The sequence below is a fragment of the Salvelinus alpinus genome, chromosome 13, assembly GCF_045679555.1.
Source record: "Salvelinus alpinus chromosome 13, SLU_Salpinus.1, whole genome shotgun sequence".
In the NCBI taxonomy this organism is placed as follows: Eukaryota; Metazoa; Chordata; class Actinopteri; order Salmoniformes; family Salmonidae; genus Salvelinus; species Salvelinus alpinus.
The window spans coordinates 52320537-52337086 of NC_092098.1; the positions used below are offsets into that span (position 1 = coordinate 52320537).

General features: G+C 45.2%; 1 protein-coding gene across 3 annotated transcripts in view; it reads left to right on the top strand.

Annotated features, from left to right (window-relative positions):
* The window catches only part of LOC139537912 (von Willebrand factor A domain-containing protein 7-like), a 28108-nt gene extending 11898 nt beyond the window's left edge, over positions 1–16210 (top strand). For 2 of the 3 annotated variants that reach the window (XM_071339798.1, XM_071339799.1), the window contains exons 6-16: positions 3159–3345; positions 8432–8607; positions 9603–9715; positions 9896–10012; positions 10256–10468; positions 11099–11231; positions 12748–12894; positions 13065–13157; positions 13405–13676; positions 14577–14870; positions 15287–16209. In XM_071339798.1, the coding sequence (XP_071195899.1) occupies positions 3159–3345; positions 8432–8607; positions 9603–9715; positions 9896–10012; positions 10256–10468; positions 11099–11231; positions 12748–12894; positions 13065–13157; positions 13405–13676; positions 14577–14870; positions 15287–15763 (2222 nt within the window). In that variant the 3' untranslated portion in view covers positions 15764–16209. Of the gene's footprint in view, positions 1–3158; positions 3346–8431; positions 8608–9602; positions 9716–9895; positions 10013–10255; positions 10469–11098; positions 11232–12747; positions 12895–13064; positions 13158–13404; positions 13677–14576; positions 14871–15286 lie in introns of all 3 variants that reach the window. The other variant, XM_071339800.1, reaches the window with a different exon arrangement.
* Positions 16211–16550: the final 340 nt, after the last annotated feature.

The following is a 16550-nucleotide window of genomic DNA, read 5'->3' on the forward strand; positions in this document are numbered from 1 at the left end:
TATCGGTAAGTGGACTGGAGGCAGGGCATGAAAGGGATAACAAATCCAGTTGTTTGTGTTGTCCGTTTCAGGAAAGTACCTGCGTAATTGCGCAACCAGCTTACTCAGGTGCTTCGCTATTATCAGGTTTGACATTGTCTGTAAGCTTGTTCATTTGCACACACAAAATCATACAATGATGGAAAGGCCTGTGTGTTGTCCTTGTTAATGCAGACAGAAAAGAGCTCCAACTTCTTAAAACTTCTTGTCAATAGGGGGGCGCCATTTCGACTTTGTAAAAATTTGTTCCTAAATTAAACTGCCTCGTACTCAATTCTTGCTCGTACAATATGCATATTATTATTACTATTGGATAGAAAACACTCTCTAGTTTCTAAAACCGTTTGAATTATATCTGTGAGTAAAACAGAACTCAAGTTGCAGCTAACTTCCTGTGTGAGAAATCTGAAATCGATGCTCTGTTCCAGGGTCAGTTTATTAAATTGCATGTAATCTATGAGTCGACATGCACTGCATACGATTTCCCCTAGATGTCAGTAAGCAGTGATAATTGGAATAGTGTTGCTAGGTAGATCTGAGGCCATATAAAGGCTCTTGGAACCGGGGGTGCGCTCTTTTCAACGTTCGTCATGGCGCAAGGCAGACCTCAAGATGGCATTCTGAAAAGCTCTCGTTATAGGCCTTAGATATATCCGGCTCTGATTTTATTCGATATAGGTGTTAAAGACATCATAATGTAGTTATTTTAAACAGAGTTATATCAGTTTATATCAGTATATTGCTATTTTCGGATATTTCTTTGTGCTGCGTTATGAAGAGTTGGGCACGTCTGGGCCACATAGCTAATGTTTGCTGCTAATTCCTAAGTTGAAGACGACAATCTACAACCGAGCAACGATGATTCTGGACAAAGGACCACTTGCACAAGATTCTGATGGAAGCTCATCAAAAAGTAAGAACTATTTATGATGTTAATTCGTTGTTCTGTTGAAAAATGTAAAAATATTATTCCGCCATTAATTTCGGTGCGGTCTCGCTTTAGCGCACGCTGTATGTCGTAGTAACGTTAATTTAAAAAATCTAACACAGCGGTTGCATTAAGAACTAATGTTTCTTTCATTTGCTGTCCAACCTGTATTTTTTTGTCAAGTTTATGATTAGTTATTGATTAAATTAGGTGCCTCTCCCAAGATTTCTCCCAACATTTTGTTGGCAGCTTGGCTACTATTCTCATTGTATAACCACGATTTGTGCCGCTAAATATGCACATTTTCGAACAAACAATATATGTATTGTGTAATATGATGTTATAGGACTGTCATCTGATGAAGTTTTGAGAAGGTTAGTGAAAAAAATTATATATTTTGCTGGTTTATTCGCTATCGCTAACGTGCATGAATCAATGCTGCTGTGTGGTTGGCTATTGTAGTAAGCTAATATAATGCTAAATTGTGTTTTCGCTGTAAAACACTTAAAGAATCTGAAATATTGGCTGGATTCACAAGATCTTTGTCTTTCATTTGCTGTACGCTGTGTATTTTTCATAAATGTTTTATGATGAGTATTTAGGTAATTCACGTTGCTCTCTGTAGTTATTCTAGTTGCTTTGGTGAGAGTTGTGATGGTGGCTGCAATGTAAAACTATGATTTATACCTGAAATATTGTCACGATCGTCAATGGGAGAGAGAGAGGACCAAGGCGCAGCGTGTGGAAAATACATCTTCTCTTTATTAGAAGGACAACGAAACAAAACAACAAACAGACGAACGTGAAGCTAACAAAGCCTAAGTGCAAACATGCAACATAGACACAGACACAGGAGACAACCACCCACAACAAACAATGTGACAACACCTACCTTAATATGGTTCTCAATCAGAGGAGATGAAAACCACCTGCCTCTAATTGAGAACCATATCAGGTACCCATAAACCAACATAGAAACAGAAAACATAGACTGCCCACCCAAACTCACGTCCTGACCAACTAACACATACAAAAACCAACAGAAAACAGGTCAGGAACGTGACAAATATGCACATTTTTCGAACAAAACATATGCTATACAATAAATATGTTATCAGACTGTCATCTGATGAAGTTGTTTCTTGGTTAGTGACTATTTATATCTTTATTTTGTCGAATTTGTGATAGCTACCTATGCAGGAAAAAAATGGTGGGGAAAAAAAGTTGTGTCTTTTGCTATGGTGGTTAGCTAATAGAAATACATATTGTGTCTTCCCTGTAAAACATTTTAAAAATCAGAAATGATGGCTGGATTCACAAGATGTGTATCTTTCATTTGGTGTCTTGGACTTGTGATTTCATGAACATTTTATTATATGATATCCCTGTGGCTTTAGGCTAGGCTATGCTAGTCAGCTTTTTTGATGGGGGGGATCCCGGATCCGGGTTTGTGACTCGTAAGAGGTTTTAATCATAGCCTCAATTTTGCCCCGCACATTGAATATAGTTGCGGAGAGTCCCTGTAATCCTAGATTCAGATCATTCAGGCGAGAAAAAGCATCACCCAGATAGGCCAGTTGTGTGAGAAACTCATCATCATGCAAGCGGTCAGATAAATTATGGTCAGTGAAGAAAACTTTAAGCTTGTCTCTCAATTTAAAAAAAAAAACGTGTCAATACTTTTCCGCTTGATAACCAGCGCAGTGTATGTTGTAAAAGCGTTACATGTTATATGTAATTGTATATTTTAAGATAGGAGTTATACAGCTCCTCAACAGCAGAAGGAGAAGTTAGCTAACACACATACAGAACTGACCTAAAGATACCACATCTTAATTTGACCCGGTTTCTCACAGCAGGAAAATAATCCTGCAGCAACAGGAAATGTGGATTATATTTTTTGTAGGGGTTAGTGTAAATCAAGTCTGACATTTTAAATTGGAAATTTCAAACTTTAGAAGCTTTTTAAAAATCTTCAATACTCTACAAGTTTGCATTTTCTGCTGTGCATGAAATGTCCTGCAACAACAGATGATCAAATTAAGATATGGCATCTGTAGAACCAGGTTAGTAGCATACTGACTAACAGGCAGAGATGAAACATCAATGTAATAACATCATAACATAAAAGATCCTGACAGCAGTTGTAAGTGACCATCATATTGTCCTGATAATCTCTATCGGTTGGCAGGGAAGTGCAGCCATGGGGGCTCATTTGACCAGACAAGCGGGAAGGAGCCTACGGGTGGGATCAACAAGGACTCGCTTAAGTCCAACCATGGCAACTGGCACACTGCAGCTGCAGAGGTGGCTGTGGCTGCAACCAATCAGCTGCTGGAGGACATCAGAGGGGCTGCTGGGGACATAGACTTCCTACGGTGGGGAATTGTGCCTAATCATATAAGCACTGTTGTGAAGGGTCTTGGCATCCGGCTCGAAGGACCTTGAGGAAAAGGACTAAGGTTGGAAGAAGGTGTGGTTTGTAAGATCTGAACAGTGCGTTCGGAAAGTATTCAGACCTATTGACTTTTTTCACATTTTGTTACGTTACAAAGCTGACCATCCTACTGATCCTCGACTTCAGTGATGTCATTTACAAAATAGCCTCCAACACTCTAATCAACAAATTGGATGCAGTCTATCACAGTGCCATCCGTTTTGTCACCAAAGCCCCATATACTACCCACCACTGTAACCTGTATGCTCTCGTTGGCTGGTCCTCGCTACATATTCGTCGCCAAACTCACTGGCTCCAGGTCATCTATAAGTCTTTGCTAGGTAAAGCTCCGCCTTATCTCAGCTCACTGGTCACCATAGCAACACCCAACCGTAGCACACGCTCCAGCAGGTATATTTCACTGATCATCCCCAAAGCCAACACCTCATTTGGCCGCCTTTCCTTCCAGTTCTCTGCTGCCAATGACTGTAACAAATTACAAAAATCACTGAAGTTGGAGACTCATATCGCCCTCACTAACTTTGCGCGTCAGCTGTCAGAGCAGCTTACCGATCGCTGCAGCTGTACACAGCCCATCTGTAAATAGCCCATCCAACCAACTTCCTACCTCATCCCCATATTTGTTTTTCTGCTCTTTTGCACACCAGTATTTCTACTTGCACATCCTCATCTGCACATATATCACTCCAGTGTAAATTGCTAAATTGTAATTACTTCACCACTATTGGCCTATATATTGCCTTACCTCCTTACTTCATTTGCACACACTGTATACAGATTTTTCTATTGTGTTATTGACTGCTTCTTTGTTTATCCCATGTGTAACTCTGCATAGTTTTTGTCGCACTGCTTCGCTTTATCTTGGCCAGGTTGCAGTTCTCAACTGGCCTACCTGGTTAAATAAAGGTTAAATAAAATAAAATAAAAAAATAAGTAAACAATACCACATAATGACAAAGCAAAAAACAGGTTTTTAGAAACGTTAGCAAATTGATAGAAAAAACCCTGAAATATCACATTTACAGAAGTATTCAGACCCTTTACTCAGTACTTTGTTGAAGTACCTTAGGCAGCGATTACAACCTTGAGTCTTCTTGGGTATGACGATACAAGCTTGGCACACCTATATTTGGGGAGTTTCTCCCATTCTTCTCTGTAGATCCTCTCAAGCTCTGTCAGGTTGGATGGGGAGCGTTGCTGCACAGCTAATTTCAGGTCTCTCCAGGGCTCTAGTTCGGCCACTCAAGGACATTCAGAGACTCGTCCCGAAGCCACTCCTGCGTTGTCTTGGCTATGTTAGGGTCGTTGTGGAGCAGAGTTTTTTTGCCCCGTTCATCTTTCCCTCAATCTGTCCCTACAGCATGATGCTGCCACCACCAAGCTTCACCATAGGGACGGTGCCAGGTTTCCTCCACACTTGACGCTTGGCATTCAGGCCAAAGAGTTCAATTTTGGTTTCCTCAGACAAGAGAATCTTTAGGAGCCTTTTGGCAAACTCCAAACTGTCATGCGCCTTTTACTGAGGAGTGTGGCCACTCTACCATAAAGGCTTGTTTGGTGGACTGCTGCAGAGATGGTTGTACTTCTGGAAGTTTCTCCCATCTCCACAGAGGAACTCTGGAGTTCTGTCAGAGTGACAGAAGTCTATTTAAGAAAGATGGAGGTCACTGTGTTCTTGGGGACCTTCAATGCTGCAGACATTTTTTAGGTAACCTTCCCCAGATCTGTGCCTCAACACAATCTTGTCTCGGAGCTCTACGGACAATTCCTTCGACCTCATGACTTACTTTTTGCTCTGACATGCACTGTCAACTGTGGGACCTTATATAGACAGGTTTGTGCCTTTCCAAATCATGTCCAATCAATTGAATTTACCACAGGTGGACTCCAATCAAGTTGTAGAAAAATTTCATGGATGATCAATGGAAACCGGATGCACCTGAGCTCAATTTCGAGTCACATAGCACTCTCTGCTGTGGGACTTTATATAGACAGGTTTGTGCCTTTCCAAATCATGTCCAATCATGTTGTAGAAACATCTCATGGATACCGGATGCACCTGAGCTCAGTTTCGAGTCTCATAACAAAGGGTCTGAATACTTATGTAAATAAGTAAATACAATTTCTTTGCAAAAAAAGTCTAAAAACCTGTTTTCGTTTGGCCATTATGGGGTATTGTGTGTAGATTGAGGAGGGTAAAAATGTATTTAATACATTTTAGAATAAGTCTGTAACATAACAATGTGGGAAAAGGGGTCTGAATACTTTCCGAATGCACTGTAGGTCTCTATATGGATGTGTTGAGTTTTGGCTTGTAAGGCCTTGGAGATACACTACATGGTCAAAAGTATGTAGACACTTGCTTGTCAAACATCTCATTTCAAAATCATGGGCATTAATATGGAGTTGGTGCCCCCTTTGCTGCTATAACAGCCTCCACTCTTCTGGGAAAGCTTTCCACTAGATGTTGGAGAATTGCTGCGGGGACTTGTTTCCATTCAGCCACAAGAGCATTAGTGAAGTCGGCACTGATGTAGGGCTATTAGACCTGGCTCGCAGTCAGCGTTCCAATTCATCCCAAAGATGTTCGATGGGGTTGAGGTCAGGGCTCTGTGCAGGCTAGTCAAGTTCTTCCACACCGATCTTGACAAACCATTTCTGAATGTCATAGTATGCTGTAGCGTTACGATTTCCCTTCACTGGAACTAAGGGGCTGAACCATGAAACACTTTACAGTTGGCACTATGCATTGGGGCAGGTAGCGTTCTCCAGACATCTGCCAAATCCAGATTCGTCCGTCGGACTGCCAGATGGTGAAACGTGATACATAACTCCAGAGAATGCGTTTCCACTGCTCAAGAGTCCATTGGCGGCGAGCTTTACACCACTCCCGCCGGCGCTTGGCATTGCACATGGTGATCTTAGGCTTGTGTACGGCTGTTCGACCATGTAAACCCATTTCATGAAGCTCCTGATGAACAGTTCTTGTGCTGACTTTGCTTCCAGAGGCAGTTTGGAACTAGGTAGTGAGTGTTACTTCTAGATGTTTCCACTTCACAATAACAGCACTTAGAGTTTACCAGGGCAGCTCTAGCAGGGCAGAAATGTGACTTATTGACTTGTTGGAAAGGTGGCATCCTATGACGGTGCCACGTTGAAAATCACTGAGCTCTTCAGTACGGGCCATTCTACTGCCAATGTTTGTCTATGAAGATTGCATGGCTGTGTACTCGATTTTATACATGCTGAAATAGCCGAATCCACTCATTTGAAGGGGTGTCCACATGCTTTTGCCATGTCGTGTATAATTGATGTGGATAACTAGGGTGTGCTTAAGGATGTGGTGGTCTGGAGATTTAAAAGCGAAACTTTAGAAACACATAAAGTTGCAGACATGACAAAGCAGTGCCAGGTGACAATGGGGAATAGACTTAACATATAACATGTATAAACTAAGGACACTGTCAGGATAAACACAACTAAGGGACATTATCAAACTGAGGACATGGATATACAAAGAGATATAACAAGTTGAAGGTAAAATAATACACATTCGATTCCAGAACCTCCAAACAACCCAATGTTCTCTGTGTATCTGTGGGTGCAATAAAATCAAGTTTTACATTCCTGCTCATTCCTCTAACATCCTGACCAATGTACCATAGCGATATTAACAGTCCTGAACAGAACGTTACAGTCCACCCATGGATAGTTATTTTATTCATGGCCCTTCGAGCCAGATAAGACTGCTGCCATGGAACCAGACAACCTACCAGAAGAAGGTACAGTGGAACACAGAACACAGGAAGAACTCTTCAGCCCCTTTCAATACCAGCTCCTCCTAGAGATGTTAACAGACATCACCAACCAACCAGACAATACAGACAAACAATAAGCTCCCATCCCGTGGCAACCTCCTGGAGCAGCTGGTACAGTGGACATCACCTCCGTCAAGTTCCCATCCCGTGGCAACCTCCTGGAGAAGCTGGTACAGCGGACATCACCTCCGTCAAGCTCCCATCCCGTGGCAACCTCCTGGAGAAGCTGGTACAGTGGACATCACCTCCGTCAAGTTCCCATCCCGTGGCAACCTCCTGGAGCAGCTGGTACAGTGGGCATCCCCTCCGTCAAGTTCCCATCCCGTGGTGCCTTCCTGGTGCAACTGGTACAGTGGACATCACCTCCGTCAAGCTCCCATCCCGTGGCGACCTCCTGGAGCAGCTGGTACAGCGGACATCACCTCCGTCAAGTTCCCATCCCGTGGCGACCTCTTGGAGCAGCTGGTATAGTGGACAGCACCTCTTTCAAGCTCCCATCATGTTCAGCCTCAGCCTTTGGTTCTTCCACAACCTCCAGGCCTTTCTCCTGTGGCAAGCGGGCCACCAACTCCAGGTCTACCCTCTATAGTGGCCACTGTGCCACACCAGGGTCCTTCTCCTCCAGTGGTCAGCGTTCCACTTGACAAAGAAGGACTTAAGGAACGAACCCTAACACACTCCATGGCCTTCCCTCACCAGTGGTCAGTGTGCCACACCTGTGCCTTTCCTCTTGTGTGACCAGCGTGCCACGCCCTTCAGGTACCTCTCCTGTGGCAAGTGTGCAACCTCCAAGACGCCCCCTGGTGGCCAGCATTCCAACCCCAGGCCTTCTGGCCGGCAAGACAAACCAAAACCCTCTACCTGTCCAGCGGGATGATGAGTTTGCCTTCCTCCTTCTGTGGCCTTTGGAGCATGCCGCCCTCCGCTGGAACCTCCACCCTTGATGTTCCGTGGGACAGCCAAGGCCCATTGACCAATAAATCCTGAACCTAATATACAGTCCATCCTAGCCCTAGTCCTTTTCTTCAAGCCCATTTATCTGCCTCTGCCCCTGCTGCACATGTGCAACAACTTTTGCACTGCACCACACATAATGAGATTCCTTCCCTCTCCCTATCCCTCTCGCTCTTTCTCGCTCTCCTTCTTTCTCTCACTCTCTTGCTCTCCTTCTTTCTCTCACTCTCTCAGGATGATGGGGATCTCTAAGAATGGATCTAGAGCTTTGTGTTTTGTGATCGACACCACCGGCAGCATGTCGGACGACATTGCAGCGGTAAGGAAGACGACATCGTTCATCATCGACAGAAAGAGAGGAACGCCAGACGAGCCCTCAGTCTACATCTTGGTCCCCTTCAATGACCCAGGTGAGAGATGGGATGAGTCCCGAATGGTATCATGTTCCCTATGGGCCCTGGTCCAAAGTAGTGCACAATGTGGAGAACAGGGTGTGATTTGCGGTGCAGCCATGATGCAACCTGGCTGACAGTCCCCGGAATCGGACACTCGAATAATATTTTTTTGTAAATGTTTACATGACATATTTGATTGATTTTCCACCGTTTTATAAATCAGAAGACAGCCGTCTAGACCTTCCTAGGACCGTGTAAATGTCCTCTGTTGAATTAACGTGTATTTGCCTCCCTCTGGTGGTCAGCTGCATCATTACATAAATTTATATCACTTCACTGCAATGTTACGTGAAAGGGGCGGTCCTTCGGAAAACATTTATCCAGCTGGACTGCTTCACGGCACAGACATGGCAAAGCAATCGCTGATTTTGTCTAGAGTAGGCGGATCTAAATACATAACTTTCATAGCGCTATGATAAAGAATGCGACCTACACACTTCCTTAAACCCAAAACAGTTCATGAAGTAATTTTGTGTGGAAGTCATTTGTTTTACATTGGAGGCAGACATTGCATATGCTCAGGAAAAAATGGATCCCTTTACATAGGCCTTCTCCCCTTGTCTGTAGGAGGGACGCACACTGCTTAAATGGGCCAAATGTTGATTTAGACGTTCACAAATGTAACAGATTTTGACTATCACTAACGTCATGATATGTTTGCTAAAGTAATAAATAAGGTTAAATAGTTTGAAAAGGCTTATATGCGCATGACATGGATAACGCGTATAAAAAAATTGTGAGCTGGCGCACGCACACCCAGAAAAAGTTTGTGTGGAGGTGCTGACTAATGGTGAATAAACTATAAACTATCAAAATAAAGTCGCACACTCCATATATAATCTCCCAGCAATTTAATGGGTATTTACCAACGTTTCGGCATTCTACGCACATGACATGGATAATGCGTGTGACATGGACCTTGTCCTATCCTATTATTTTTGTGCCACAAGACTTTGGGCCCCTGATGCGGACCACGGACCCAGACGTCTTTAAGGCCCAGATCAATGCACTGAATGCTGCTGGAGGAGATGATATCCCGGAGATGAGTCTATCAGGACTTCAGGTACAGTGACTGACAAACCTGTAGTGTTGGACAGGCATGTACAACCAAAATAAGACTGTATATAACTGTTATGAATTTGTATTGTGAATTTGCCTTCCAGCTGCCAGTTCAATACAGAATGCATTTCCAATACATTCTAGTGGTGTGCTAGTGTGACTGTGTCCCCTGTGCTTTCTACAGCTGGCTTTAACTGGTGCACCCCCCTCTTCAGAGATCTTCCTTTTTACTGATGCCCCCGCAAAAGACTTGGATCTAATGGGCACGGTGACCGCTCTCATAGAACGCACTAAGTCAGTGGTGAGTAGCTGGGCCTTGCTATTCTCTATGTAAGCAGCAAAGAATGCGACCTACACACTTCCTTAACCGGTGCAATTTTTATTTTCCTCTCTTTTTCATCGCCTTCTGGATTTATTGACATTCACAATTGTAGAGAGAAGCACATCAAATTCCTTGAATTTCTCTCCTTTCTCTGCTCCTCAATTTACACATTGAATTCACAATGTATCCTCCCAATCTCTCTCTCTCTCTCTCTCTCTGCAGGTGTCCTTCTTCCTAACTGGCTCTTTGGGGCTCCGTCGTAGGAGGGGTAGTGACCAGGGCCAAGGACAGGTCCAGCACAGTCGGATGGCAGTGTCAGACTCCCAGCTCTACAGGGAGCTGGCCCAGTCCTCAGGTGGCCTGGCCATACAGGTCACCAAGACAGCACTGCCCAAGGCCACCAGCATCATTGTGGAATCCTCCAGCTCTTCATTGGTAGCCTTGACACCAATAGTAAACGTTAGGGTAACGCTAGGTCCAAAATGTGAAGGTTGGGACAAGAGAGTTCTAATATCCCATAACTCTTTACAAAAATGTGGAAGAAGTCTAAACAAAGGGATCAGAGCTGGTCCAATGATTATATTTATTTTCAAAAGCTTATTAAGATGTTGTCCCGACCTTGTGAGGTTGGACCTAGCCTAGCCACAATCACGCCATCCCTTCACATGGTTTAACAGATACATTCACATATGAAGACAATGTTCCATCCTGTCCTCTTCCCTTTCTGATATTCTGCATAGCACCAGGGATATGTGAAAGACAAGCCTGACCTCTCCCCTCTCTGGGCCCCAAGTGACTGACCCCCAGCTGAGGGAAAAGTGCAACTGCCAACACCATTATTATTAGAAATACATTCTAATAGACACTTATATCACATAAACATATTATGCAATACAAGCATTATAACATAATCTTGCAATTTTCCACGACACCCCAAAGCCATGCTCCAAGATGAGGCTTCTGTAGTCCAACAACATGTCACCCTGGGAGAGTTGCTCCTGAAAGATGCATCTGCCCTTTTTCTCCCACCCACCCTCTCTCTACTCCTCTCCTTCTTTCCTTCAGGTGACCATTCTACAGGCTGTGCGGAGTCCAGGAAGGGCTGATAATTTCTCCTTCACAGTAGATGAGTCTGTGAGAAACCTGACTGCTTATGTCACAGGAAGCTCCCTCTCCTTCACTCTCACCAGCCCCTCAGGTATTCCAGAGATATTCCACAGATTTTTCATTTATCCTTTCTATTTAACCAGGGGAGTCTCATTGACATTAAAATCTCTCGTCACAAAGTCAGGTCTCTGTTGAAAGAGAAGTCTTCTGATCTCAATAGGACTTCCTGGATATTGTATATAAACCAGGTATCTCCAACCCTTTTCCTGGAGAGACATCCTATTTTAGGTTTTAACTCCAACCCTGTTCCTGGAGAGCTACCCTCCTGTAGGTTTATACTCCAACCCTGTTCCTGGAGAGCTATACCCTCCTGTAGGTTTATACTCCAACCCTGTTCCTTGAGAGCTACCCTCCTGTAGGTTTTAACTCCAACCCTGTTCCTGGAGAGCTACCCTCCTGTAGGTTTTAACTCCAACCCTGTTCCTGGAGAGATACCCTCCTGTAGGTTTTAACTCCAACCCTGTTCTTAAAGAGCTACCCGCCTGTAGGTTTTAACTCCAACCCTGTTCCTGGAGAGCTATACCCTCCTGTAGGTTTTTACTCCAACCCTGTTCCTGGTGAGCTACCCTCCTGTAGGTTTTAACTCCAACCCTGTTCCTGGAGAGCCAAACCCTCCTGTAGGTTTTTACTCCAACCCTGTTCCTGGAGATACCCTCCTGCAGGTTTTAACTCCAACCCTATTCTTAAAGAACTACCCTCCTGTAGGTTTTAACTCCAACCCTGTTCCTGGAGAGCTACCCTCTTGTAGGTTTTTACTCCAACCCTGTTCCTGGAGAGCTACCCTCCTGTAGGTTTTAACTCCAACCCTGTTCCTGGAGAGCTACCCTCCTGTAGGTTTTTACTCCAACCCTGTTCCTGGAGAGCTACCCTCCTGTAGGTTTTAACTCCAACCTTGTTCCTGGAGAGCTACCCTCCTGTAGGTTTTAACTCCAACCCTGTTCCTGGAGAGCTACCCTCCTGTAGGTTTTTACTCCAACCCTGTTCCTGGAGAGCTATACCCTCCTGTAGGTTTTTACTCCAACCCTGTTCCTGGAGAGCTACCCTCCTGTAGGTTTTAACTCCAACCCTGTTCCTGGAGAGTTACCCCCCAGTATTTTACTACAACCCCAGCTGTAACAAACCAGATTCAGCCTATCAACCAGCTACTCAGGTGTGCTATCTCAGGGTTTCCCAAACTCGGTCCCGGGGCCCCCCGTGTGCACGTTTTGGTTTTTGCCCTAGCACTACACAGCTGATTCAAATAACCAACTCATCATCAAGCTTTGATTATTTGAATCAGCTCTGTAGTGCTAGGGCAAATATCACAACGTGCGTTCAGGGGGGGCCCTATGACTGAGTTTGGGAAACCCTGCAGTAGATTATGGTTGGAGCGAAAACCTACAGGGAGGTAGTTCTCCAAGAACAGGGTTGGAGAGCCCTGATATAAAGGTTACATTTAAAAAATCACAAACATGCTCTCTATTCAAATCATTAGAGATGTATTTATGTTGTAGCTTGGGGCAAATTCCCATGTTTGTTGCTATGGTTATGGTGCTGTCATCCCACAGGTGTGTCCCAGAGTAGTGCGGAGGTAAATGGGTCTCTGGCAACGATTCAAACCGTGGGGAACTTCCTCACACTGGGGCTGGACAGCCAAGTGGGATTATGGGAAATCAGTGTGTCGTCAACTGTGGCCTACTCACTGAAGGTCGTAGGTGAGTGCGACGATGTTGGCTTTTCTGGAGGGCATATTACATAGAAATTAGGCAAGTTAGCAACCATTTGTAATAGTGTGCTGAACAGTGTCTTAAGATGGTATTTAAGTTGGCGTATGCTTTTATTCCATGTTCAGAGGTCAAAGAGCTCTTTGACTTTCTCTTTCCAGGTCAGAGCGCCATCGACTTCCTGTTTGACTTTGTGGAGGTGTCTCAGGGACCTCATCCAGCCTTCGCTGTTTTAGAGTCCCGTCCTCAAGCTGGTGAGACAGGATTTAAACATTTTGTTAACAGTTGGAGCACAGTGACGCAGGGTGGATATTTACAGAGGCACCAAAATGCTGTCTATGTTTGTCTGTTTCTCCATCGTGGTTCCTAACATTGATGCTGATTTAACACTCCTAACTTTTTGGTTCTTTACTTACAAGTTTCTAGCCCAGCATTTAAGTATAATGTGATTTGCTACTTATACATTAGCTACCTCCTAACCTCCACATTTCTCCGCCCCAGGCGGTAACGCCACCCTGCTGGTGTCAGTGACGGGGAGTGAATCTGTGAGTCTGACGGAGGTGGCCCTGGTCGAGGCCTCGGGGTCAGGGGAGGTCAATGGAACCTTGGAATCAGTCGGCGGCGGGGACTTCCTGGTTACCATGGACAGAATCCCGGCGGGGGAATTTGTTGTGCGTCTGAGAGGAGAGAACAGCGCCACCACCAGGGCATTACCAGACATCTTCCAGAGACAGTCCTCCACCCGCCTCAGAGCCTCCACTGTCATGGTGACGGTGAGTGACAAGGTCAAAGGTCAAGAATCAGAGTTGTTGAAGTTGCCCCGTGACACTGGGTCTGGTAATTTTATAATTTTACCCTGTGATGGTTAGTGTTGGTGAGGTATCCTGGGGAAACTTGTAGCCTACCAATCCTGGGTAGTGAGTACCCAGAGCTCCATATTCAGATAAATGAATGACTACAGTAGGCAGAACGTTCTGCTGTGTTCTGTCTGGTTTCAGGCTGAGGCAGAATGTTCTGTTGGGTTCTGTCTGGTTTCAGGCAGAGGCAGAACATTCTGTTGGGTTCTGTCTGGTTTCAGGCTGAGGCAGAACGTTCTGTTGGGTTCTGTCTGGTTTCAGGCAGAGGCAGAACGTTCTGTTGGGTTCTGTCTGGTTTCAGGCAGAGGCAGAACGTTCTGTCTGGTTTCAGGCAGAGGCAGAACGTTCTGTCTGGTTTCAGGCAGAGGCAGAACGTTCTGTCTGGTTTCAGGCAGAGGCAGAACATTCTGTCTGGTTTCAGGCGGAGGCAGAACATTATGTTGTGTTCTGTCTGGTTTCAGGCAGAGGCAGAACGTTCTGTCTGGTTTCAGGCAGAGGCAGAACATTCTGTTGTATTCTGTCTGGTTTCAGGCTAAGGCAGAACATTCTGTGGGTAGCAGGTAGCCTAGTGGTTAGAGTGTTGGGCCAGTAACCGAAAGGTTGCTTGATCGAATCCACAAGGTAAAAATCTGTTTTTCTGCCCCTGAGCAAGGCATTTAACCCACTGTTCCCCGGGCGTTGAAGACATGGATGTCGATTATGGCAGCCCTCCTCTCTGATTCAGAGGGGTTGGGTTAAATGTGGAAGACACATTTCAGTTGAATGCATTCAGTTGTACAACTGACTAGGTGTCCCCCTTTCCCTGTCTGGTTTCAGGCTAAGGTAGAAAGTGACCTGGAGCCTGGAACACCCTTTTCACTCCTGTTCACTGTGACAACCAACGGGACAGGCGGATCCTTCACCATCCGAGCCACAAATGACCGTGGGTTCACCTCCACTTCCCCTACAAACCTGATGCTAGTGACCGGGGTCAGTGCCAACGGTACAGTGACTCTCACGGCGCCCGCCAACACCGCGTCGGGCACGGACGTCACCCTGACCATCGAGGCTGAGTCTCCCGGGGCCACCGACACCAACTACGCCGTCCTGCGCCTCTCCGTTGTTTCACCGGTAACTCTGAGTAACGCAGGGTGTTTAGTTTGTGTGTTGGCCTGCTTTTTTCTCTGTTCTGGGTGTAGTGGTAGAATTACAGTAGCCTGGTCCCAGATCTGTTTGTGTTTTTTCTCTGTTCTGGGTGTAGTGGTAGAATTACAGTAGCCTGGTCCTAGATCTGTTTGTGCCAACATTCCACTCCTTGTCATGACAAGGAGTATCAAGGAGTGGAATGACAGCACAAACAGACTGGTACCCAGGCTAGAATTACATAAAGGGTTAAAAGGAGAACTTGTGTGTTTCCTCCAGGGTTAGTGTTGTAATTGTTTGTAATGTCTTTTAGATGTGTCGGACGCTAGGAAGACTAGCTGACGTCATGGCGTCAGCTAATTGGCATCCTTATAAAAATGTAAATTCTTTCCCCTCCCCTGCAGGTAACAGATTTCAGCCGTCCGGTGTGCGATGTGGTCAGCGTAACAGCTAATTGTTCTGACGACTGCAGCCTGTCCATGTGGGAGCTCTCTGCCAACCTGACGGACGGCAATGGGACGGGCATCGAGCGCGTCACTCTGCGCCAGGGCAACGGAACCCTCAACACCACCACGGTGGAGGGCGCTGGGAATTGGACCGTGACTCTGGCAGCCTACAGCGCCTCCTGCTGTTCCCCAGAGGTAGAGCTGGTGGCGGTGGACGGCGCGGGGAATGTGGGAACCTGTTTCAGGTCCATCAGAGTGACAGTGGATACCACTGTCCAGCCACCAGTCACCAATGCTATCACTGAGAACAGCATCACCGTGACTACTACACCTATAGCTGCCACCACCACCGCGAGCCGGGGCCATCCTCTATCCCTCTCCTTGTATCTCTGTTCCATCATGCTGGTCTCTGTCACACTCGCTTTGAGCCGCTAGGTAGCTAGTGTCACGGTGTGACTTCTGGTCTTGAAAGATGTTAAATCATATTCAAAAGATTCTCTGTTATAATGCTGTCTGGTAACTTTCCATTATTATGTAAATTCTGATAATATATGCCATTTAGCAGATGTGTTTAACCAAAGTGACTGACAGTAATGCGTGCATACATTTTATGTAAAGGTGGTCCTGGGATTTGAACCCACTATCCTGGCGTTGCAAGCACCATGCTCTACCAACTGAGCTACAGAGGTCTAAGGCCTGTGTCTTTTCGATGGACCTCATGTCATCTGTGCTGAGTGTACCAAAACAAAGTGCCAGGCAGTCTCTAAAAGGCATCCTACAGGGACGGGGGCTGGGATGAAAAAACTAATAAATATATATACAGTGGGGAGAACAAGTATTTGATACACTGCCGATTTTGCAGGTTTTCCTACTTACAAAGCATGTAGAGGTCTGTAATTTTTATCATAGGTACACTTCAACTATGAGAGACGGAATCAAAAATCCAGAAAATCACATTGTATGATTTTTAAATAATTAATTTGCATTTTATTGCATGACATAAGTATTTGATACATCAGAAAAGCAGAACTTAATATTTGGTACAGAAACCTTTGTTTGCAATTACAGAGATCATACGTTTCCTGTAGTTCTTGACTAGGTTTGCACACACTGCAGCAGGGATTTTGGCCCACTCCTCCCTACAGATCTTCTCCAGATCCTTCAGGTTTCGGGGCTGTCGCTGGGCAATACGGACTTTCAGCTCCCTCCAAAGATTTTCTAT